At 39.9% G+C, this 25,045-nt stretch overlaps 1 protein-coding gene across 3 annotated transcripts; it reads right to left on the reverse strand.

The window, feature by feature from the left end:
- Positions 1 to 231: 231 nt before the first annotated feature.
- Positions 232 to 24,450, reverse strand: ss18 (SS18 subunit of BAF chromatin remodeling complex). Of its 3 annotated transcripts, none has more exons than XM_056265630.1 (10): positions 24,291 to 24,450; positions 22,726 to 22,802; positions 17,018 to 17,102; positions 15,681 to 15,807; positions 15,246 to 15,425; positions 14,905 to 15,069; positions 14,182 to 14,259; positions 12,695 to 12,817; positions 4,544 to 4,674; positions 232 to 1,049 (listed from the first exon to the last, which is right to left on the reverse strand). In XM_056265630.1, the coding sequence occupies exons 1-10, from the start codon at positions 24,357 to 24,359 to the stop codon at positions 1,023 to 1,025; spliced, it is 1,062 nt and encodes a 353-aa protein (XP_056121605.1). In that variant the 5' UTR covers positions 24,360 to 24,450; the 3' UTR covers positions 232 to 1,022. The 3 variants fall into 3 exon arrangements, with proteins under 3 accessions (XP_056121605.1, XP_056121604.1, XP_056121606.1); XM_056265629.1 differs by having other exon boundaries at positions 15,201 to 15,425; XM_056265631.1 differs by lacking the exon at positions 14,182 to 14,259 and having other exon boundaries at positions 15,201 to 15,425.
- Between the last annotated feature and the right edge of the window lie 595 nt (positions 24,451 to 25,045).

The raw sequence follows: 25,045 nt of genomic DNA on the forward strand, positions 1-25,045 counted from the left end.
TTAGCTTCTACACACTTACGTTAAACTAAAGCAAAAACATACATATCATAGGCTAACTGAAGATAACACATCATTAGCAACCAGCTCTAATCAGGTACCCTACAAATACTAGACCCTAAAGAGACAAATCGCTGCTTTGATAGCAAGTTTGACAATTTCATTGAGACTCTTAAGTCCACTCAATGTTTTAAAACGGCACCATAATTCAAACATGACTTCAATACAAACCACTACAGTACCAGATCGTTTTAATCAAATTTCAGCAAGACATACATATTTTAAATGGAACGTCCCACCTCCAAAAACAAAACAACAAGAAAAAAATAATTCAATACAGTCAATAAGCACACGGGACAACACTTTGAGCTACTGTTCAACACCTGGACTCAATCTGAGCTCTATTTGATAAAGCATAAAATACATTTATACATCATAGCATAGTTTTGAACCTGAAATTTAAAACCATTTCCCCCTCTCCGCTAGCCTTCATTCGCACCTCAGCATTATTGCTTCTCTGACATTTGCGGGAGAGGAGAAGAAAACAACAACAACAACACACATTGAATTTTATTATAAAACAAAACACGTTCCCATAGCTTATGCACATTGCTGTGTGTGTATATGTTTATGTATTTTCACTGATTTTGTAAGTTGCTGTAAATAAGGCAGCTGTTTCACTTAAGGCATTGCTGCTATGAATTGCTTTTCTTTTAAACCTAAAAATGCACATACGAGTCGACAGGAAATTCTTAAAATATGAACGTTTTCTTTTTTTTTCTTTTTTTTTGTCAATTGTGTTTTGTGGCGTTTCACAATTAGATCACCTGTGCTGATATCGAGCCAATCATTGTTCAGTTTGTTCAAATGCTTGTGGCCGAATGAAGAGTTCAGTCTGCATTAGCGGGGAAGATTCATCTCTTCATAGGCGATGTATAGAGATCTCGAGAGCGCAGTGGCCCGTCACCGGATCACACACAGCTCCAAATGGGAGACGCAAGGGCGGGCAGTCGAATCCTCATCATCTACTGCTGGTAGTTGCCATACTGCCCCTGTAACGAAAGACACAAGCTGAAGCAAGACAGACTCGGCAACTGACATTGTATTAACTGAAAAGAGTCGTGTCACAATTGAAAATATTATTTCTTTATCTTTCAAAGACATAACTGAGATGATTAAATGTTGCTTTAATCCAAAATATTTAAGGATTCCAAGACCGTGAGAAACTAATGTTTGAAAAGGAGTTGTTGTCAACACAGACGAGTACAGACGCAATGATTCAAAAGAGAACACCAAGAATTAATGACTACATTAGTGAACATGATGCCACCAGCAGATTACAGTCACACTGTAAACACCTCAGATTCTCATTTAAAGGGACAATGTGTACTTTTTTAGGTACTTTATTATTTAAAATCAATGTTTTTATTCATAAATATGTCCTCAATGGTGTACAAATACCTCTGCCAATTATCTGACTTATCCTCGTAAATGAAAAATGTATTATCTTTATATACATGGGACGGGTAGGTCCAGGGAGGCTTTCATGTAGTTCCGCCAAAAAGTACAAAGGTACTCCAACAAAAAGTACTAGGCCAACGCGTTTTCGTTCAGAGCCAGCGTCACGTAGCTGAAAGCGGCAGAAACGGAGGGGCAGAGCGGTGAGAGGCGCTCTGCCCCGGCAAGTTTCACAGTCAGCAATTCATACTGTAACATTCGTTTGTTCGTTGTGTCAAGTTGCCGTTTGTTTGAATAACAAACCTGTCCACCCGAAGGAACACTCGACGAAGTGCTATTAGAAGACATCCTGTCATAGCTTTTTGGTACATAACGGCTACCATAGATACAACACGCATTTGAAAAAGCGAGGCGCTGAGAGCACAATTCGTTTGAATGCAAAATACAATTTCACCGCTAGATGGGAGAAATTCCTACTCATTGTCCCTTTAAACTAGCCTGGATGCCAGCCCGAACCCCGCCCACAACATTTTTTGGTCGGGAAGTTCGGTCTGGACTCGCTCCATTGAGGAGTAATTATGACCGGTTCAGAAAACGTCGGGCCAATCAAATTGCCAGGGCGGACTTTATACGATGATTGACAGATGATCTGCAGTTACGCATTCATCACGTCATTGAAGAGCGCTTGGGTTGAAATCGTTTACAGCAAAGATAACTGCCGCTGGAGAATTAAGATTGCACGAGTTCACACTTACAAGTAAGTCAGATAGAATAAATGCCTATATGACGTGCTGTCTGAGGAGAGGCTCCGTGATCGGCATTCGGCCCGAACCCAGAGTAACGTTACTCCCCCGTATTCTAAATAACAGAAAGTGAGCAGTCGGGGTGGTGGACGAGAGATGCTGAAAAACTGTCGAGGAGTGTTAGGTGAGTTGACTGAGTGATTATGCTTCCTCTCAGGCTGATAGGCTAACGTTAGACATGGTATTGTTTGATAACAAGTTGATTAGAATGATTATTTGAACGTGCTCCTCCCGAACTTTGTTTATGAAACATCATGTGTATATTCCGCCATCGCGTCTGTTATAGAAGATATCGACAGCGCATTGCTTTTAAAAGAGGAACAGAGAACCGCGATAAAGGCATTTGTCGGTCGGAAAGATGAATGAAGAACATGCGTCATTTACTCCGTTGCTCTGATTGGTTGTAGGTCTATCCAATTGAATGCAGAGGCATTTTCTTTCCTGGTTCGGTTGAAACACGCCCCATAATCACAGCCCAATGGATCAGTTTCAGACTCTTGTTCTTTCTAGAATATGAGTATGACGAAGTCAGGCTACCTTTAAACGGTATTTATAAACAAATATCTCAAGTCAGGGCTCCAGACTGGGACCAAATGGTCGCCACGTTGACCAACTGATGAGAGCTGCCATTTCGGTTGCATATAAGAAACATCAAATGGCAAATGAAACAAAAGCAGAGCGAAAATCACGCTACTTGTTTGACTTCAGAACAGGTTTACTCGCGGGCCGATCTCGATCACGCGACACTGTTACTGCACAGCGCTGGGAGATCCAGTGAGAAAGTGTGAAAATGAATAACATCGCAGCGAGATCAAGCGAGAAGCTTTCAAGCTCAGATTCTGTTATAAACCAGATATCAGATCTAACGTGGACACCAGGAGAAACACTGTCCCCATGAACAAACAAGTTAAAGAAGGCTTTTCAATCCACAAATCACCAACATTCACCATGGATTTAATGTAGCAACCCTAACTGTAACCTAACTGCAACTAACTGGTAATGTGGCAGAAATAGTCGAAAGGTTTTCTTTTTTACATTATTCATCTCATTTGAGAGTATAATTCAAGCACTTTCAAGTGCTTCACACTTTTTCCAGCACTTCAAATCTCTAAATATCCATGTGATATTAAAACAAAGTTTAAAGATGTAGGAAAACTAACACTGTGGCAATAAAAAAAAAAAAGACATGAAATGCCCACTCTAACAGTAGATGGCAGCAGAGGACCACTTATAAGCCATTTCCAATCCTTAATATAGAACAAAGTAGGGTCACAAAGGCTCAATCCCAATTCACCCCTTGGCCCTACCACTTGTTTTTGAGTGTACCCCTTGGCCCTTAAAACAGAGTGACAAGGGCCAAGGGGTTGAAATATTCCCCTACGAAATGGAACAACCCTTCATGAACCCGATACGTCATCAGTCGTCGGCGATGGCTCTGCCGTTACGGAGTTTTTACAGGATTTCTCCATGACAACGACTGACAAACAGCGCAGCTGCTCTTAACTTTGAGGAAACATGATGCTTATAACGTTCCTTCCTCGAAATGTATGTCTTTTCTGTTTCGGAAAGGTAATTTATTATACAATTTCTTGATTTAAATGACTATATCATTATTATAAGAGTAAATAAAGTGCACGATGGTGTCATCTGGCGCTAAATTTAAATGTTTAACCGTTTGTGAAGCCTTCGGACTTTCTCGTAGCCCTCCGTTTGGAGTGTGCCTCTGAAAAATCTCCGTTTCGAGGGCTATGTAGCCCTACCCCTCGATCTAAACAAGAATCGGGACACCCTACCCCTTGACGTGAACCCGCAAAACGGAGGGGTAGGGCCAAGGGGTGAATTGGGATTGAGCCAAAGTCTCATGAAAAACTAAACCTTCACAGAAAGCTATAAAAGAGCACTCATTTTATAATCAATGAAGCTGTCAGTCACTTCATTATGATACTATAGAACAACAATGGTACATAAAAGCAGAATATTTAACTTTTCCCCAATAAAAATGAGGTTTTTGCACATTACTGTTGTTAATAAAAGTTAATTCTATCAGCATATCAATTCAAGCTCACTGCTTTACGGTTAAATTTTCAAAAAAACAAAAACAAACATGTAATGTTATTAGTAACTGCACTTTTAAACGCAAAACAATAGTAATTTTCTGATTAAATCAACTTTATGATAAATGTTGCCCCAGTGCTAGAAAATGGGTATAATCTGTAGAGTTTAGTGGCACTGGTGCTACTGCTCTCAAGTGGACATTTGAAAATGCTCTGCCTGAGGTTTCTCACCTGGTCAAACGCGTAGGGGCGCTGCGGCTGTCCCTGTGGTGGGCCGGGCTGTGGGGGTCTGTAGGCTGAATACTGCTGCCCTTGGCTCTGGGGGTAGTTTGGGTACTGACTGGGAGCGCCCTGAGACTGACCTGTTGGTATAAAAGGAAGTGTATTCATAGATGGGAATAAATGAAAGTTCTCCGTATTCTTACTAGGAATGTAGACTGAACGTAGATTAAGCATATTGCTGACCTTCACGATTTGTTCCACGCTTTATTTTAATGGTCTACTTCAGACATTCAACTAACTATACAGTTATAATCGAAATTAAAGCTGCTAGCAGCATTTAGCGGTGTTCAAGCAGTTAAGGCCTTTAAGGCCGTTAAGCACAAAAGCATCAAAAGACATTAAGTTTTATGTAGCAAGCATTTAAACATTGACATCATAGATGGAATAGACCATGTTTTAGCATGATTTACCATGATATACCAAATTTAGTGTGATTTTTCATGATCTACCATGTTCCAGTATGATTTACCATGAATCTAGCATGATTTACCACAGTTTACCATGATTTCCCATGTTATAGGATGATTTACCATGATATACCACATTCTAGAATGATTTACCAGGATTGTAGCATGATTTACCATGATTCATCACATTGCTAGCATGATTTGCCATGATCCACCATGTAATAGTATTTTTTACTATGATTTACCATGTTTCTATCGTGATTTACCATGATTTACCACATTGCTGCATTGATGTGAAGGGCCAATAAAAATGAAGTGATAAACTCTGACAAAAAATGATTGTGTTATAATAGTTAACATGGAAAAACTGGTTTGCTTTAGTGCTTTGATTTACTGTTGAAAATCAAGTGTGTCAAAATGAGAGTGAGACAATAAGTGGTCTTCTACTGCCCTCTGCTGGCCATTCTACTTATTAATAAAGTGTTTTCACAGGTGCTTTTACACTCATATGTAGACATTTGATCACACACACACACACACACATACACACAAAGTCATTATATAAATATATTTTAATGGTCTATAAGGATTTAATGTCTTTGCAAGCTATTAATCAGATTATTCAGCATTTATTCAGAAACCTAGGACTACACACACACATTCTGTTGTAGATACAGATATTTGAACTATGTGATGGAAAAAAGAAATGTTTACTGCAATTGTCCTTCAGGATTCATATTTCTCAATGTACTACAATAGTCAGTTTACCATGGTTTGTCTTAGTTTACCTTGATGTTACCTTGTTGTGACCGAATGTTACACAATAATTTATCATGATATACCACATTCTAGAATGATTCAGCAGGATTGTAGCATGATTTACTATGATTTACCACGTTGTTAGCAATTATGTGAAGCTTCAGAACAGTAAAGTGAATTGAAAGACAAAATATGATTGTGTTATTATAGTAATTGTCACATAAGGTTATTTTTTAGTGTCTGAATATATGAATGCAAAAGCACATGTGAAAAGACTATTAATAAGTATAATGTCCAGCAGAGGGTAGTAGAAGACCACTTATTGCTATAGTACCACTTTTATTTTGAACTACTTGGTTTAATCAGTATCAGGGTTTCCGCGGGGTCATAAAAAGTCATAAAAACGTCCGGCTTTTCCATACAAGGTCATAAATTACATTTAGCCACATCTTAAATTGATATGCTCATTCATTCATTATCGCGATATAATGTTTTCTCTATAAAACGATATCAAGAGTTCGATAAATGTTAGATCATGTTTATGCGCCAAAAGCGGAACGAAACTCATTTGAACCGCGCGCGCCTCACGGAGCATTTATCCGCTCGGCTCAAAGTCCAAACGGCAGCGTAGCGCGATCAAGCTCACTAGAGCAGACACGTTCTTTTACTGTCTATGGTTAACTTTGATCAGTCTCGATCACGAGATCCAGTGAGAAGCACTTGAATTCAGCGAAGAACACAAATGTCTCAGTGATTTAAACCAGTTTAAAGGCAGATGAAACAGCGCTGACGAACAGGAGAAACACTGTGCGCAACTATACAGTCAGAAAGCTTTTCCATCTACACATTTACATCCTTTACCATGGTTTTACTGTAACGTTAGCCTAGTAATATTAACTGCACCATGAAATGTGGGATACATATTGAATTGTATTATATTATTAATGTAGACAATGTATTAAAGGACTAATGGAATATAATTACAGTATTTATGTATTTAGGCTATAGCCTACTGTTTTTCATACATTTCATAAAGATACGTGCCATCAAAGCCAGGCAACACAAACCTGTTTCAAGACTTGAAACAATATCCCCCATTAGCACATGCAGAAACTAAGAAATTAATTTTGAAATAAAGATATTATTTTTGTTAAGGAAAAAATACAAATGTTTGAATGTTCTACCTCAGATTTGTGAAATGTTCACCTGTTTGGCAAGTGTTTGTCATGATATGTTTTGACAATAAAGAGTAGTTTAAAACCACAATTAACGCTCTGGTTTCTACAACTTTCAGTTAGGAACAAAAATCTGCCTTCAAAGTTCAAAGAAATAAAGAATTGACATTTATCGTCATAATTATCGATATTGACTGATATTATCGTGATAAGTGTTGTGTTGTTCCTGTGTTATTGATACTTAGGAAAAGGGAGCCTTCAGTTTGTTACTCTTAAGAAAATGGAACCTTTAAATAATTAAACTTATTACTTTTAATGAAAGTCAATAAAAAAAGACTTTTGAAAGGAAGTTATTTTTCGTAATTCGAGTAGGTCATAAATTTAAATAATATTGGTCATAAAAAGGTCTTAAAAGGTCTTAAATTTGACTGACTAAACCCTGCAGAAACCCTGAGTATTGTGCACTAAAGCAAACCAGTCTTTCAATGTGAATACCATTATGCATGCTTACACACACACACAAACACACAATTGTGGGTTATGATATTGTGAAAATCTCTTTTTGTGGTCCTTAAGCATTTCAGATATTTATTTGTGATGTAAAAATATTAAACTATCTAATAAATCATTATTTAATATTATATTATAAGCATTTGTTTGTTAGCCATTGCTGAAAACTGGTTAAAAAAGATTAAAAATATCTAATGCTGTTGCTCCCTCTAGTGGACAACAGCGGTTTTACAGCCTACATAAACGGTTGAAATGAATGACAGGAAATTCGTTTTTTTTTTTACTTATATCTCGGGAACGAGAAAGTGAAAAAATCTGAAACTCAGAACTTAGATAGGGTTAGAGGAGCCCTCTTGAACAAGACCATTCCCGTGTTGCTGAGTGATTGCTGTCGGGAGTAATGTCCGTTTAAATGCATATCTTTGTGGGCTTATATCTCGGGAATGCCCAGGCCAAATCGCACCAAACTCGAATCGAAGCTAGATGAGGACGAGCCCTTTCCAACAAGCTCTTCCACAAGGATCTAGATGGTCTGGATCAAGAGTTACAGCCGTTTCAAGTTGGGGTTCTCACAGATTAGCGATCCGCGGGGGGGCGCTCCCGAGCCCCGCGACGAAAGATTTGGATCAAGATCCCCGAGAGGACCTTACCATCAAAATTTCAGCGGGCAGAGACTTTCCGTTTTCGAGTTATGAGTGAATTCGTGCTTGGGGGGGCGTGGCCCAATGTTTTACTTTCGTTTTGAGGCTTCCTGTGACAATTAATTATAGAGGCAAATTTTGTCTGATTTGTCTGAAATTTTTCAATGCCGTACAGAGTGATATTACACATGTTCTTGACCTTTTTTAAAGAAGATCTGAGCATTCATTTAAGAGATCAGCATTTACAGCCAATACAGGCAATTTGCCATAGGAAATGTATGGTTTTAAAGCTTTTTGACAGTTATAGCGCCAACTATGGTCCGATCTCCATGAAACTTTGCATGCTTCTTCACCATGTTATGACACATATGCTCACCAATTTTTGTTTAGTTCTGAGTTTTTATTTATGATTTATAGGCTTTTGTGTGTATTTGACACGCCCCTTTTCTAAATGACCCTGTTATAGCCATACGAAAAATGCAAAAGTTCAACTTTTTTTCAATGATTATTGATCTAGAGAGTCCAGAGAATTGTCCTAGACTGGTCTGGTTCCAATCGGGCAAAAATCCAGGGACTAGTTCGCAAAAGTAGGTTTTTAACATATTCGTGAATATTTAATGAACGATTTGATTGACAGCAATGGTTCTAGAGGGAAAGTTGTTCATCCTGAGGAGATCTATCAAATGATATGCATATTTTCGGGATGTGTGCAACACCACGTGATTACAGAGCCGTAAAACTCGTTAGCGCCAACTAGTGGCCAATTTCTTTCAAAACTCTTACAGACCTCTTGGGCCATGAGTCAAACATGTCCGTCGAGTTTCGTTCCGATTGGCCTCCGTTAACCTCGTGTAATAGGTGCTCAAATTCATTGGCCGATGGCGGCCATGTTTTTTGAGTTACGCCAATTTCCTCATACACATACATGGCACCTTGGACCAAGACACTGCATACCAATTTTTAAGTCAATCGGACTAACGGTCAGGTGGTCATAGCCCGATTTAGGTTTTTTGTGTGTTATAGCGCCACCTAGTGTTAGGTCGACGCGATTTTTTTACTGTGACCTCAGATTGAACTCATACACATGTGTTCCAAGATTGGTGAAGATATCTCATTTACTTCTCGAGTTATAGCCATATTAGTAAAATAGGCTCCTCCCACAACGATCATTTTACTCCCCCTAGCGACCGTGAATCGAAAATTCAACTTTTTTTCAATGATTATTGATATTCAGACTCCAGAGAACATGTATGCATTTGTCTGGTTTTGATCGGGCGAAAAACCAGGGACTAGTTCGCAAAAGTAGGTTTTTGACAAAATTCAAAATGGCGGAAAAATTTGCATACCGGAAATGAAATCGGAGATATACGTTTTGTTCTTCAGGCCTCCAGCTTTCCAATGATATAAGACACTTGAGTCTACGACATACGGTTTAGGAGTTATGAGCAGTTTCGCGCAATTGATTGCTGTAGCGCCACCTATAGGCCAATCGGGGTCATACTTTCTGAGGCTCTCCTCGATTTTTGTACTACCCTCTGACAAAGTTTCAGAGCTCCAGCACTTACGGTTTGTTCTGCACGATGCGTTTTACGGCAGAAGAATAATAATAATAATAATAATAATAATAATAATAAAAATCAGTACAAATACAATAGGTTTTCAGCACTTCGTGCTTGAACACCTAATTATTCAACCCCCATTGGAAATCAGGTTTATTGGCAACATTTACAGACTTTCAGCTGTTTGTAATGAACAAATCAAACAAAAGTAATTGAAATAGCACAACAACAAAAGTTTCAAGTGGTTTCCCCAAATTCAACTGAAAATGCAACTTATTCTCAAAATTAGCCCCTTCATGGCAAGCATATTCAGCACTACAACACCTTCTGCAAACGAGATGTATAAGCAGACAGCAGCTTTTCTGAGCAATCGTTAGCCCATTCCTCATGAACAATCCAGTTCAGTAATACACTTGGGTTTGCATACTGCAACCGCCTTCTTTAACCCCCACCAGAGATTATCTATGGGGTTCAAGTCAGGTGACCAAGCCTTGGTGCAGAAGAAACCTGGTAGCATGTTGTTATCTACCAGCTACAACTGAGTTTTTCTCTTCTTTTTTTATCTACCAGTTTAACGGCAGACGGCCGTACGCAAGTCGACTTGCGCCACAAGAGTAAAGGCCTGATCACGCCGGGACAAATTTCGCGCGCGATATTCGCCGACGTTTAACGCCTCGTGACTAAACAAAGGGCGGCAATGTGAGTGTGCACACCGACGCGAAAAACGCCATGCGTAAAAGCGTCATTTTTTTAAAAACGCCTCGGGTTCGTTTTTTTGGTTTGACGCACCGCGTCAAAAACTATCCGACCAATGAGATTGGCGCTTTTGCTCACGTGTCTGGAGCTTCTGAAGTTACAGTAAAACACAACTTGGGGGCGCTCAAACACAAAACGGTCTTGCTGAGCACACATACGTAACGGTGAAGAAGATTTACGCCAAGTAGCGTCTACACTGCCGGGAAGAAATAAGACGAGGAAGATGCAAGGCAAGATCAATGTAGAGCTGCTGGTCTCGGAACATGAAGAACTATGACAAACGCAACAGCGACTACAAAATAGGACTATTTCTGTTTTACATTAAGCGCCATCTAATGTCAGGGAATGAATTTGCATGTTCACTCGGCTCATCGTCAGCGAAAATCGCTTTGGTGTGAACACAAAAAACGCGTTGAAAAACGCGCGCCGATATTCGTCCCGGTGTGTACGGCCCTTGACGTGTGACGTAGATATAGGAGAATCGTAAGCTCTCGCGGTTCAAACAAACAGGGCTAGGCAACAAAATCAAGCTCCTCCCACATTTCTCTTAACGAATTCTCGTTTTAGACTTCTAACTCGTGACTGGTGTTTTGCACTATCCTCATTACATCATGCATCGGGTCAAGTGTTTCTCTTTCGCCGTCTGCCGGAAGCTAGTTATTTTAGTCGATAAAGTTTTAAATATGGGTATTTTTCTTACACGAACGCATCACTTCAGAAGGCCTTTATTAACCCCTGGAGCCGTGTGGAGCACTTTTATCATGGATGGATGCACTTTGATGGACTTCAAAACAGAAACAACCATTCACTGCCATGATAAAGCTTGGAAGAGCCGGGACATTTATTAATATAGCTCTGATTGTGTTCGTCTGAAAGAAGAACGTCATATACACCTAGGATGGCTTGAGGGAGAGTAAATCATGGGCTAATTTTAGTTTTTGGGCGAACTATCCCTTTAAAATGTAAGGTCTGCTCCTTCATTAGCCATTTTAAATCAGATCTTAAATCTTAATGTTCTCTCTGTCTTTTGATTAGATTAGATTAGTTAAAGGTTTTTATTTTTACTTTTTATTGTATTTTGTTTAATGTGTTAATATTTTGTAAGCTGCATGATTTATTTTTATGCTTTCTTCTTTATATGCTCAATGTTTTATTGTACAGCACTTTGGTGCAAATTTTGACTTGGTGGAATTTCGTACTTCCGCTAAATTTTCATTTTCCTTCAGTACTACGTCTGGGCTTGTGCTGTATTCTTTGGTTTTCTCCGGTCATTTTTTTACCGGTCCTATCAGCGAACAGAGGGAGTGGCTGAGAACGATGACGTTGATGTCGTGCGCTAGGTTGAGTCGTCATACGTCACGACCAAACGTCAGCGATTGGTTATGGCAGAACCAGAGTGACTCTGGGCAGATCCAATAGTTTTAAACTTCAACAGAGTACCCGCCTACAAGGAAGTTAACGCTTGTCAATGGAGCGAGGCCAGACTCTCTGTATAAATGAAATGTCGTTTTCTCCTAAGATTTCCTGATACTTCAATGAACCCATCTTGCCTTCCACACGCTGCAGGTTTCCAGAGCCAGAGGATATAAATCAGCCGCAGAGCATCACTGATCCACCATGCTGAACTGTAGACAGAGACTTTTCAGCAAGTGCTTCATTCTTCTTCCTCCAGACATACCGCTGATCCATAGGGCCAAAAAGTTTCATCACTCCACAGAACAGAATCTCAAAACTTTTTTGGCTTATTTATATGAATATTGCATATTGGAGCCAACTTTTCTTGTGCTTTAGGGTCAGTAGTGGTGTACATCTTAAGAGTTTTGGCACGCGTTTAGTACGAGCTTTACTGTGCTTTTCTCAGTTGCCACCAAGTCTGGCTGCAGGTCTTTTGCAGTCACTCGAGTGATTTTCCAAACTTGCCTTTTTCTGCCCCGTCCAGGTAGTGTAACCACTGTACCTTTAACTTTGAACTTGCAAACTATGCTTCCAACGGTTTCTCTAGGGAGATTTAGTTCCTTCGCTATCTTTTTGCATCCGGTTCCTTGTTTGTAAGGGGCGATAAGATCTTCTCTTAACTTTTTGGACCATTCTATGTATTTTGAGACTGTAGAAGGTGCATTTTCAGTTGGTTTTTGGGAAACCACTTGAAAAAATGTTTTGTGTTAAGCTATTTCAATTACTTTTGTTTGATTTGTTCATTCAGGGATGTGATTGTGTGAGTGAAAAAAAGCAGGGCATTTTTTTAAGACCCTACCCCAGACTTAATCTGTCAATGTGATGATATAATTCCTACCATAGGCCTGCTGTTGTCCGGGGTATCCCTGCTGTCCGGTGTACTGCTGCTGCGGCGGGTAACCCTGCTGCTGCGGCGGACCCTGCTGATACGCCTCTTGCTGCTGACCATACTGTGCGTTTCCTACACAAAAAAAGACCAGGCAATTAACAGACTTTATTAAGGCTATCCGCCAAGTAACATGAACTGTGTTTGTAGGAACTCCAGCACATCATGCACAACTGTTCGCCCTCCTGCACTACTACATTCAGGCTGGGAGGGTGGAGGGAAGTGCACAAAAAGCTACGATTTTATTTTATTTTTTAAATCAAAAGCAACAAAGCACAAAGCTTATTGTAATTATTGGATGGCAGACGCATTAATCTAAACTGAATATGAAAGATTGATCTTGGGATGTAAGAATCGATATCGGTTCATCAAAGATCAATCTTGTCAACCCATCCCTAGTATACACAATAGATTTTCATGATATTTAAGCACGTTTCAACTTTCTTTTGAGCAAAATATATTTGTTATTTCTTTGGTTTGATTTTGGGGTGGAAAAACTCTGGTTTTATAATAGCAAGGATGATGGGCTTCAAGGTTGGGGTTGCATGGTCGACTTTAATGCTCTGCCATGACGCTTTAAGCTTGACGTCAACTAGTCGCTGATCATGGCCTATAGGGGGCGCAACAGGATAAGAAATCTTTGACGTCACCATTTCCAACAGTTAAAATGACAGATACTCCAAGCGCTCCACAAGATATGTTTGATAACCGTCTGGATGCTCAAAACTGATCGGGTGATTGCACGGTTTTAAACAGCTAATTGCACACATAAGTGAATCACCGTTCTGAACTAATGCGCTGCTGCATTGTAACGCACACACACACAGACAGTAGCTCACACACCACGTGCAGATCACGTGCACAGAAATATTCAGCAGCGCAGACACTTACTGTCAATGATGTTCTGTGATTTATCAATGAAATAGCTTAGAAACAGAAAAGTTCCAGCATATATTTCTAAGTACCGGTAACTAAAACCCACAGAGCTGCACTATTAGTGGAGAGACGCTGCCAGGAAGAATTAATTCACAAGCAATCACCGTCTCACCAACGCAATCATATAAATGTAATCTTTACTGTGCAACTTTGTCTGTGACTGACTTAGAACGAGCAGAAATCTGTGAGAAATATAACGACCCATAGACCAAATAACTGATAAAAATAGGCTGTCATGTAGGAGCAATAACCTTGTAGGCAGCGCTGGGTCAATATGCAATAGCTGTGCACAAGACAACACAAGTCTCTCTGTTCATTAATGACGTCATCAGCGACTAGTCGACTTTCGTCACATACATGTCGACTTAAAAAATCGTTCAACCCCTACTTCAAGGTTCGCCTTTAAGGAGTAAACAAACATTTACTGCACTAACTACAGATCTAAATTAGGACAAACATTAAAACGGGTAAAAAATAGCAGGTTGCAAGTCAATGCATCCTACCCTCTGGTGCTCCCTGTCCTCCATGACTGTATTGCTCCGTGTAGTATTCCTCTTGACCAGCATATTGCTGAGGAGGTCCTAAAAATACACACACAGACACCATTAAAGAGGACCTATTGCGCCCTTCTTTTGAAGTCTGTTCTAGTAGAGCCCAAAAACAAAGTCCAGATTTTCGTACTTGAATGTTCAAAAAACACCTTATTTTCCCCATTGTTGCGGCTCCTCTCTTCCCAGTCTGTCAGTATCGCTCTGTTTAGTTCCTGTCTCTATGAAGCCCCTCCTTCTGAAAAGCACAATGTGCTCTGATTGGTCGGCTGGATCAGTGCGTTGTGATTGGTTGAGCGCTTCGAGTGTGTTTGGGAAATGTCCCGCCTCTTACCATAACCGCCAGTTTCAACACACTACTAACTAACTCAACCAGGCCCCGCCCCTTTATTCTGCGTATTAATTATTATAATGAGGAATATTGTGACGCGTTCGTTCCCGGAAGAAACTCAAGACTACAATGGAGGCGTTTCAGGGAGTTCAGAAACACTGACACTGATATAGAGAAGAACTCCCGCTGGAGGGACTTTGCAGAGCTTTTTGATGCTCAAACAGCAACATTATACTCTAAAGAAAGTTGAACATGGACAAAAGCATAATAGGTCCTCTTTAAGACAACCGACGATGATGAGTAATACCTCCTTCACATGACACTTCAACAAAACAAGTCGAGCATACCTTGATGTGGCGGCCTGTAGGGGGGCATGGGCCTCTGCCCCATCACGTGATTGCCTTGTCCCATCATGCCCATGGGGTTCTGCTGCCCCTGGTAATGCTGCCCACCTCCACCAGCAGGAGGCATGTTGTACTGTTGGGAAGGAGCTTGCTGGTGCATTATGGGCCCTAGAGCAAAAAATAAGCCCAAACACTTAAAAGTGGAACTTTTTTTTACTTATGTGATTGACATTATTGTATTAAATCTATATATATATTTTTTGTTTTAACATAAGACAGTGACTAGAGAGCAGATGTACCCTGATTGGGCTGCATGTTCATGTTGGGCCGAGGGCCGTAATTACCCATGGGCTGCCCCTGGCTCATGTTCATTTGCCCCTGTGACTGCAAGCCCTGCGAGGAGGGCACTGCGTGGTTATACGCCCCCATGGAGCCATGGCTGCTGGCCGGCATGTTCATGGAGCCACTGGGTATGCTGGGCGTCTGGTTGGGTCCCGGGCCCTGTATGGACATGTGGTTCGGACCTGCAGAAGCAGACAGAGATCAATAACATTTAATGTGAAAATACAAGCCAAACCCAAAAATCATAAGAACGTTACTCAAAGCCACTAACAAGAAGATACATACACATTAGATGCTTCACAAAAACCCTTGTTTTTAAGATGGTTATTTATATCTTTTGCTTTAGTGTTCCAGTTAAATTTTTGATTTTCAAATGTTAGGCTGATTAAAGGGTTCATTCTGGGAGTTTAACAGTGAGTGCACTGGTCTGAGTTTACCTGGTATCTGTCCGTTCATCTGGCTCTGCATGTGTGCGGCGGGCGGCCCCTCGGGGGGCATACTGTGGCCATGGGGCAGCTGAGGAGTCGCGCCACTTTGATTCATGGGCATGTTCTGAGTGGGCGGCTATAGAGAAACACAGAGAGACACTTACTCAACCACTGATGTCCGCTCTGGAGCACATATACCCCTAATGCACCTGGGGATGGGCGATCATTCAGATTTTTTTTACCGATTAATTTGACTAATGTTTTGCCACGATTTTTTTATTTTTAAATCGAGAAATCACGCTCTTGAATAACAATGTTAGCAAATGTTACAATTAGACATGTTGACAATATGGCAATTATAACAGTTAAGAGAAGAAAATGATGCGACCACATGATGGCGCGCCTGATTAACCGCTCTTAAGCGGCTGTTCACACTGAGTGTGTTATTGCGTTGAAAAAATGAGACGAGAGCAGTGAACACATGCTTGTGTTGACTTGGATGTTTGTTTTGGATCATTGTCCTGATGGAAGAGCCAACCCCGGCCCGTTATAAGATTTCTAGCAGAGGCTGTCAGGTTTTGATTTTTTATCTGTTGGTATTTGCCTGAATCCATTAAACCTGTATGAATCTGAACAAGAAGTCCAGGACCTCCAGCATAAAACAGGCCCACAGCATTAAAGATCCAGCTAAATTGGGGTACTTTATATCCCCGTTTGCACCATCTGGTGGGTTTGAGGCAAAAAGCTGTTTTTTAGCTCCGTCTGACCACAGAATCCGGTCCCTGTTAAGTTCCAGTCGTGTCTGACCACTGAATATGCTGGAGTTTGTTTTTGGAGGAGCGAGGAGGATTTTTCTGGAAACCCTCTCATGTGGTTGTTTGATCTTTTTTGTTTAGGCTTTCTGACCCCAAACCCCAGCTAATCTCTGCAATTCTCCATCTGTGATCATTGGAGAGACTTTGGCCACTCAAACCCTCCTCCTCCCTGTGCATTAACACAATATAGACACACGTCCTCTTCCTGGCAGATTCATAACAACTTTAGTTGATTGACCCAACTCTTTAGCTATGTTCTTCCAGCTACTCTCTTTTTTTGTGAAGCTCAACAATCTTTTGCTGCACATCAGAGCTATATTCTGTTGTTTTACTGGATGATTAAGGGAGTTTCCTCATATTTAAACTCCTGTAAAAACAAGAAGTCATGGCTGGACAATTTCATGTTCCAAGTCACCCTGGTGTGCTAGAAAAATGTAAATATTAATGGTAATATACTTCAGAGATATTTTCTATAATAATATTTCATTATAATTGTGGCCACCGCGTGGGAAGCGGGGAGTGAATACTCACCGCGGGAAGCAGAGACTGCATGTTCTGGTTAGAGTCTGCTATTGTGGCCAGATACACCAGATTTCTGTGTAACATCTGTTGGTAGCTGTCAAAAGAGAAACGAGAAAAACACTTTGATCACGGACTGAATCAGGAAAGGAATTATGCAGTATCCTAGATTATTTGTGCTTGAACAATATTGTATTCGAATAATTGGCCTCATAAAAATCGCATATTCGTTTATTCAAATGCCGTTTAACGAGAAAGCCGTTTAAAAAAAAAAAGTTTGTCACCATTTCTGAACAAGCTATTAGGCAATATACTCATCGAGCTTACTATATATCTTAAGGTTTTCTTTTAGTTGAATCCATTAAACAATATGAGTAAACAAACAAAAAAAAAAGAACAAAAGCATTAAAGCTCAAGCAGCACGAACCGAAAAAATGTAAATAAAGCAGACTGCCCAGTTATCGTACAGAACGTACGCACTCGAGTCGGCATGTGGTTATCGTGATTATATTGTTTCACGTTCATGTTGAGAAAAACAATAATATCCACATGCTCGAGTGAGAAAACAAGCTGCGCTGACAGACGTTGACACAAAGTTAAAGGTTTCTAAAAGCACTTTGCGTTTTCTGCTCTTAAACTCGTCTCTCCCAATGAAACTGTATACGTCTTAAAATCATTTTGCTATTTTGGATTCACTGCATTAACGGCCAGCAAAGCAACGTAGTAGGGGTGTGACGGTTATTATATAACCGTGAGACCGACGGTTATAGTTGAGCACCGTCATTAGAACTCTATAACCGCCAAAACCGTGCTATTAAAATATTTTTTTACAAACATTTTTTATCATAGAGAATGTTTAAATACTAATATCAGCTTACAAAGGGGAACAGAGGCGGAGTTAGTAGTGCGATCGGAGGCTGAGTGCTGGAGATGATTCGGGAGAGGTCTGTCCCCCTTTACTGGTCAGAGCGCGCGCTGACACGGAGTAAAGCCTTGTTTATACTCGACGCGTCCGCACGGCAAAAAATGACGCGCTGGGTGCGCAAGACCGGCAAGACTTCATTTCGCTTGGCTGTGTGCACGGCTTTTTTTGTAACAGCGGCGCCGCGTCCGAGGATGACCGACTTCAAGCCGAATCTGCCCCAGCATGTATGTCTCACCGCACCGGCACGCAGTTTGCGTGTCTAAATTGCAAAGTTCATTTGTTAAGGTTTTGTTTACTGTGTGTGATTCATTTAATGGAAAGCACATTCACTTCTAGTTGTCTTGCTGTTCATTTTAAGAGCGAGTTGTCCTATAACAGACGAACAGTTATTCAACCGAACGTCCTATAACCCCCCCTCCCCCGGACGACGACGGTTATGTTACGAACCGTCACATTTGACTCACGTCATAACCGTCATCACCAATCCTGAAACCGGCACACCCCTACAACGTAGTAAAATTCAAATAGTATTTTATTTTTCGAATAATAATTACAGATTGAATATTGGAAAATTCGTGCACATCCCTAGTCCAGCGACAAGCAATTAAGTCTGTACACTCCAGACGAGACGCCACAAAATCAATCAAAAAGTAGGAATGGTTGACCGGCCATAAATCGGACAGGTTTTGCTTCTAACGCACGATCGTTTTTTTGTATTCTTTCCGACGATTTTTCCGGCTCCATTGGAATCGTTCACGAAATCTGTGAGCAGGACGTGAAGATTGCAAACTCATTGTCTGCGAAGGACAAGTTAATCGTGGAGGAACAACAGCGAAGACATTCGGCACAACAAACTTGATCAGAGATTTGAAAGTTCATCACCCGAAAAAACATGATGAGTATCAACAATCTGTTGATAATGCAAAACAGGCAAACAAAAAATGACAGATTATAGCCTGTTATTATCTAGAGAGCCTCTATTATTAATACTATATGTTGTTGTTGTTCCCTCGGATCTTTTTGTAAAGAAGAACTTGCATGCACTTTTGAAAAGCTAGAAGTAAACGTCAGTTCTGTATAGGCTGATCATTTTTATTTCACCTTAAACTACACTGAATGTAATGCGCAGTTACTGCCACTTATTTCAGGTGGTGACAGTTATTGTTTTTAATAAGGCCAGTTTGGCCTGTTAAATATCAAATAAACATCTGGTTTCACATAATCATCAAATCAAATCATACTTTCTTCATAACATTATTTTTTTGTTTGCTGTTTAAATCGGTATCGGCCGTGAAAAATCACGATCGGTGCATCGCTATAACCACAGCCAATCAGAAGTGACTGAATCACATTGAGTTCACAGTTTGAACGCTCGTTTCCTTTCACTTATTTTTAATATGCAACGTTGCTTTCAGTATGGCTATAAAGGTCAAGCAGAATGATATATTAGACACTTTCAACATTAAATAAAGCACATAATCAGAACCTGAGATTATCATAGTCATACTCTGAATTAGTGTTGTCAAAAAACTCGGTACTTCGGTACCAAGTCGGTACTTAAAAAAAAAACGGTTACGGTACCAGCTTTTCTAGGTACCGAGTACCGGGTTAATCCGGTTCTTGATGCGCTGTCTGAAAGGGGCAGAGTGGCGTCCTCTTCATAAAAACACTGAGACATGGCGACCGGCGGCGCTGCTAATGCGTTGGCTCTGAATCCACTTGTTAACAAGAAAGGAGGAAAGAGCCACATATGGAAATATGTTGAATAGGGCTGCAACAACTAATCGATAAAATCGATTATAATCGATTATGAAAATCGTTGTCAACGAATGTCATTATCGATTAGTTGGTCTGCTTACGTCAAGGGGAGCGTTTACTGGTACGCACACACACGCAAGGTCTCTCTCCCTCAGGCGCTCTGCCGAGCGCACGCGCTACACGGTTTGGAGCAGTCTCTTCTGTCTCGCATGCGCGCTCTAGATTTCGGGAGTTTGAACTAATTCGCGGGCATCAGGGAGCCGCAATCAATATGCGGGAGACTCCCGGGACTTCCGGGATCTTGGGATGTCTGTATTTTGTCTCGAGCATCAGGTTGCGCAATCAGTTCGCTCGCAACGTAAGTGATGGATTAAAATAGCGCTACCGCAGAAATAGGTTAAATTAAAACGGTGCTTACAAAGCGAAGCACTAAATACAAAGGCAGTTAATAACAGCAGCAGAAAAATATTGTTTTTTAGTCACTGTACTCAGTGGTTTTCAGCGAATGCTTGTGCACTAATGCATAATTTCTCCTGTCCTTTACTCAAGCCTGTTAGCTTGCTGGGTAACGTTACCTCTATTCCGTTCTCTTTTTATAGCATTTGTCTACTAAGTTTTAATTGTTTTTCAAACGCGATCTACTGCGGCTCTACGGTCACACAATTGTTTTCAGTCTTTCTATATTTATTTAATCAATTTATCCTTATATTATATTCTTTTATATATTATATATTATATTCTTTATCATTACATTCCTTATATATAATTAATTTTAAATAAAAATTAAATGAATTATATATTTTAGATGTTTTTAGTTTAGATATTCACATCTGAACAACATGTGTGTGTAAATTTGTTTTAACAAAAATTGTGTTAAAACATAATATGTTGGATATCATTTTTTTATCAATAATCATGTTTGTCAACTTGCCATCAGCAATTATCATTAAAAACAATGCAAATATTGATATTAGTAAAACTCAATGTGTGGCTTTTGCACTTTTTAAAGTACACTTTTACACATAAATACCCTGATTTACGGTTTTATTTAGTAAAAAAAAAAAAAAAAACTAACTTAATTTCTATCCGATTAATCGAAAAAATAATCGTCCGATTAATCGATTATCAAAATAATCGTTAGTTGCAGCCCTAATGTTGAATTAGGCTAATGTCACGTTGCCATAAAGGGCCGTTCACACAGCGCGTTTTTGCGCGTGCAAATTTCAAATGTAGGCGCGCGGGAAGCGCGCTTAATAATAGAAGCAATGTGCGAGCTTGTTTTTCCAGGCGCGTCACTGTTTATGGTTGCATAGTGGAGACACGCGAGAGCGAGCGCTTGTGGAGAGAAGGAGAAAACAGTGCGAACAGCGCTCGCCATGATGAAGAGGAAGTATCAGCAAAGGATTAATTGATTTCTAGCCCTTGCATTAGAAATTAGCTACATGGTTCTCAAGCTTTGAAGACATCAGGCAAGAGTGACATTTTTGGCAGTTTTGGATTAAATAAAAGTACAGTTAAGTCAAATAAAACATGTTTTATCTCCTGTATAGTTTGGTAACACTACAATAAGATACCATTCATTAACATTAATGCGTTATCCATCTACACATTGAGTGAACAATATATTTTTACAACATTGATTAATGTTTATGCATGTTATTTAATACAAACACTTGATTTTTCATGTTTGTTCACTTCATTCATTGTGCATTAAATAATGTTAACAGATAAAACTTTTGATTTAAAAAATGTATTAGTACATTTTTAAATTAACCCCAAGGAGAATAATTGCTACAGTATATAACTATTGTTTGTTAGGTCATTTTATCTAATGTTATCTATCAAATAGAATCTTATTATAAAGTGTTTTTAATACTACAATTTCCATCTTTGTAACCGTGATATACACTTTAATATATGTAAATTTAATCTAAATTAAGCTTTGGTACCGAAATTGGTACCGAGAACCGTGGATTTTCACTGGTATTGGTACCGAATACTGAAATTTTGGTACCGTGACAACACTACTCTGAATGATGTCGATGAAATAGTAACTCTGATTAACACGGAAAAGTTCCTTTATCACGGCGTAGCATCGCGTCTGGTGTAGGGCTGTCGCGGTGAAGGAATTTCCCTTGTGGTAATTTTGAGTGGCTCAATAGCGCGATATACGGTATTACCGCAATTTATTTATTTATATTTATTTGTTGCTATAAATACGTGTTATGACGTGGTCAGCATACACAAAAACAATGTAACCAATGTAACCGAAACTAAACAGCGTCTCTGCGCATTGAAAGGCTGTCACTCAGCGCGCAGTTACATTGTTATGCCAACGGACTGTCTTTGAGTGAGTCATTAAACCGTTCATTCAACGAAAACGTTCAAAAAAGCTGATTCCTTAAATGATAGATGTAATGAAACAAGGCGTTAATTATTTTTTTTAACTTTGAGCTCCACTTTTCAATAGAGACCAATGCGTGACTCGCTGCTTTCCCCCCACGGCTTCCTCGCGCTGTGTAATGCTGACCAGCGCTGACGCCATTCATGGAAAATAGCCTACCCTTACACGTTAAAAGGATGATACGACAAACATTTCGCTTTCCCTGGAAACGGCAACCTTTTCACGAATATACATGACTTGACTTCAAAGACAGACGCAGGTAATCGCACGCGCTCAGTCGATCTCATTCACTGTCTGTTTAGGCTTAAGTCCAAATCCACGAAGCCTCTGTACAAATCACCATGATAAACAGTCTTGTTATCATTATTAACTTATTTAACATTCAATACACATGGTACGAACTACGAAGGGTGGCCTTATGAAAAAAGAAAACGCAGTTTGGCGGTTGCTGCGGTTACTTGCATTCCTCTGCGGTTGGCCTTTCAGTAGCGCGGTACCGCAATATTGCGGTTATCGCGACAGCCCTAGTCTGGTGTACGACTTACCCGAGGCTCATTAAAAAATAAAACACACACACACACACACATATAAAGAGATGAAGTGCATGTGAATCGTTGATGAACGAGAACTTACTGTGAACATTCAGCCGTTTTCCCTTTACTCTGGAAGTCCATGATGCACTGGATCAGCTGATTGTTTTCATCCAGTAACTGCATTTGAAATGTCACAGTGTTAATTAAACATGATTAAAGATAGACAAAGAACTAAATAAATAAATAAAAAAAGCCTAATAATATCAGATCTGAGTAACAGATCATCACATCGAAAGCAAAACTAAGGAGATCTACATTAGCTGGTCCTCTAATACAGCGTTTCCCATTCATTAAAGTCCCCCTGAAGCTTTTAATGTTGTTTATGTGTCTATGTGGAGTTTTTAATATGCTTTAAGTAGATTCATAAGTCGACAGCATTGCTGAGTATTTTCTGCTTAAAACTGCAGTGAACCAAAGACAGTCTCAAAAACACGGTTTGAAATCGCTGGTGTTTCGGGAGCTTCGGGAGACAGGGTGAAAAACACCTAATGTGTGTGTGAAGCTTTCAGAGCTGCTCAACTACTACAATTACACGCCATTTCAGAGTAAAACTGACTCAAATTAATGAATATCACATGAAAAAATATTCAAAAAGACAAAAAAAAGGGCAAACAAATGTTAATGCACGCATGTGTATTTATTGCATACGGATTCAGATCATCATATTTCTGATAATGGAGGATGTGATTGTTGTGGATGCTGTGTGTATATGAGTCTCCAGGATTGGAAACCACTGATTTAGAGAGAGCAGCTCATAGAAAGACCAACACAAGAAGCAAAAGCTTGGCTGGCTTACATTTTCTGTGTAATCCTGAGCTTTATTAAATAAAATATATATCATACAGCTGTTCTGTTGTGAAAATTTTATGTGAGACCAATTTCTAATGTAATAAAACGTGAAAATAAAATAAAAAATACTCGAGGGAAAACGGATCAACTTAAATCAGACATGAGTAATAGAAAACCGAATTACAAATCTTCACTGACCAAATCAGACCCGATTAATGAAAATTAAGCACAAATATCGATAAATCAGACGTGTTGAATAAAAACCGCGAAACAAACATCAACAAAATAAAGGTTTTACTGATCAAATCAGACATGAATGACGAAAAGCCGAAGAATAAAGGTGGACAGGTCAAATCAGACGTGCGTAATCGATACGGAGAACTCGGCTATTTAGCATACGTGCCTGAAACGATATGCGATTAACAACCAAATCAGGCGTAAAGTAACGTTATTAGCAACAATACGTCAGTTTTTCCCGATTGAACGTGTCCTCTTCGATGCTAGTAACGTTAACGTTACACAACAGCCTCTATTGTGAATGATATCCGAGTGTCGAGCGCGTAGCGGCTAACAAAGACACAGCAGATATTAATATATTTTATTAATATCAGAGATTTTCAGCTCTGCGTCATACTCGTGTTAGTCTCGTATGAGCGTTTAAATACGACGATAAACATGTCTCTGAATGTTTTGTTTACGGTGTTGTGGGAGTGTTGGCGGGAGAGATGTAACGTTAACGGCTAACTAGCCGAGCCCACTAACCGTTCCTGCACGCGCAATTCCGCTCCGCTTGGTAAATGATTACATGAAAATTACCTTTTGTATCCCGGCAGGCGTTATATCGCCCTTGGCGCGCTGCCGGTGCTGTGCGAAAGCCACAGACATGTTCGTTGACCGTCGGTTGAGATCAGCGCTACGGTGAACCAAACACACACTGACCGAGGCGAGCAAACGCGCTGAGCTGCGAGACCGGAGCGATCCACTGCTCACGTGACCGACGGGGGGAGTCGATCCGCTCATCGCACACAAAACAAACAACCAGCAAGACTGGCTCGAATCCAGGCGTTTGGGAAAAAGTATTTAGGCGTTTATATTATCCAACAGTGTGTATGTAAAACACGCTATCCCGGTTAACACCTAAATATAGGTGGTAGACTGGCGGCGTCACACCTGTTTTCCATAATAATGGTTCGTTCCTGAGGGTCACAGAGGGGGAATTCCAAATGGCGTTCGTTTCGCTGGTCAATTCAAGTTAAAATGCAATGTGTAAAACAGCGGTATATGTAAAGTACAATACGTTTGTGCGGCTCTATGGTCAACATTGTTGTATTATGTGCTTTTTAAATACATTGGAATTGGAATATACTTCTCGAATTTACATTTCCCGTACCAGTATGTGCAAGCTTGTGCAACATATGGTGCAAGATGAAAATTATAATTCATTTATGTAATTTTCCATTTTCCTACACCAACATTTACTAGAATTAAATGTATATTCAACCAGAAGATATTGTAAAAAAGCAAGATGAAAGCATTTATGTGTATTTACTTTTAAATTGTAACATATTTAG

The sequence above is a fragment of the Rhinichthys klamathensis genome, unplaced genomic scaffold, assembly GCF_029890125.1.
Source record: "Rhinichthys klamathensis goyatoka isolate OS25496 unplaced genomic scaffold, OSU_Roscu_1.1 h1tg000011l_1, whole genome shotgun sequence".
Lineage (NCBI taxonomy): Eukaryota > Metazoa > Chordata > Actinopteri > Cypriniformes > Leuciscidae > Rhinichthys > Rhinichthys klamathensis.

What these genes read in the sequence shown, in the direction of transcription:
- ss18 (XM_056265629.1), bottom strand. Translation starts at nt 24,359, where the DNA reads ATGTCTGTGGCTTTCGCACAGCACCGGCAGCGCGCCAAGGGCGATATA. An exon ending in AGGACAGGGAGCACCAGAGG is followed by an intron (nt 12,818 to 14,181) that starts GTAGGATGCATT and finishes TTTTTTGTGTAG; the next exon opens with GAAACGCACAGTATGGTCAG. An exon ending in CGGACAACAGCAGGCCTATG is followed by an intron (nt 4,675 to 12,694) that starts GTAGGAATTATA and finishes TTATACCAACAG; the next exon opens with GTCAGTCTCAGGGCGCTCCC.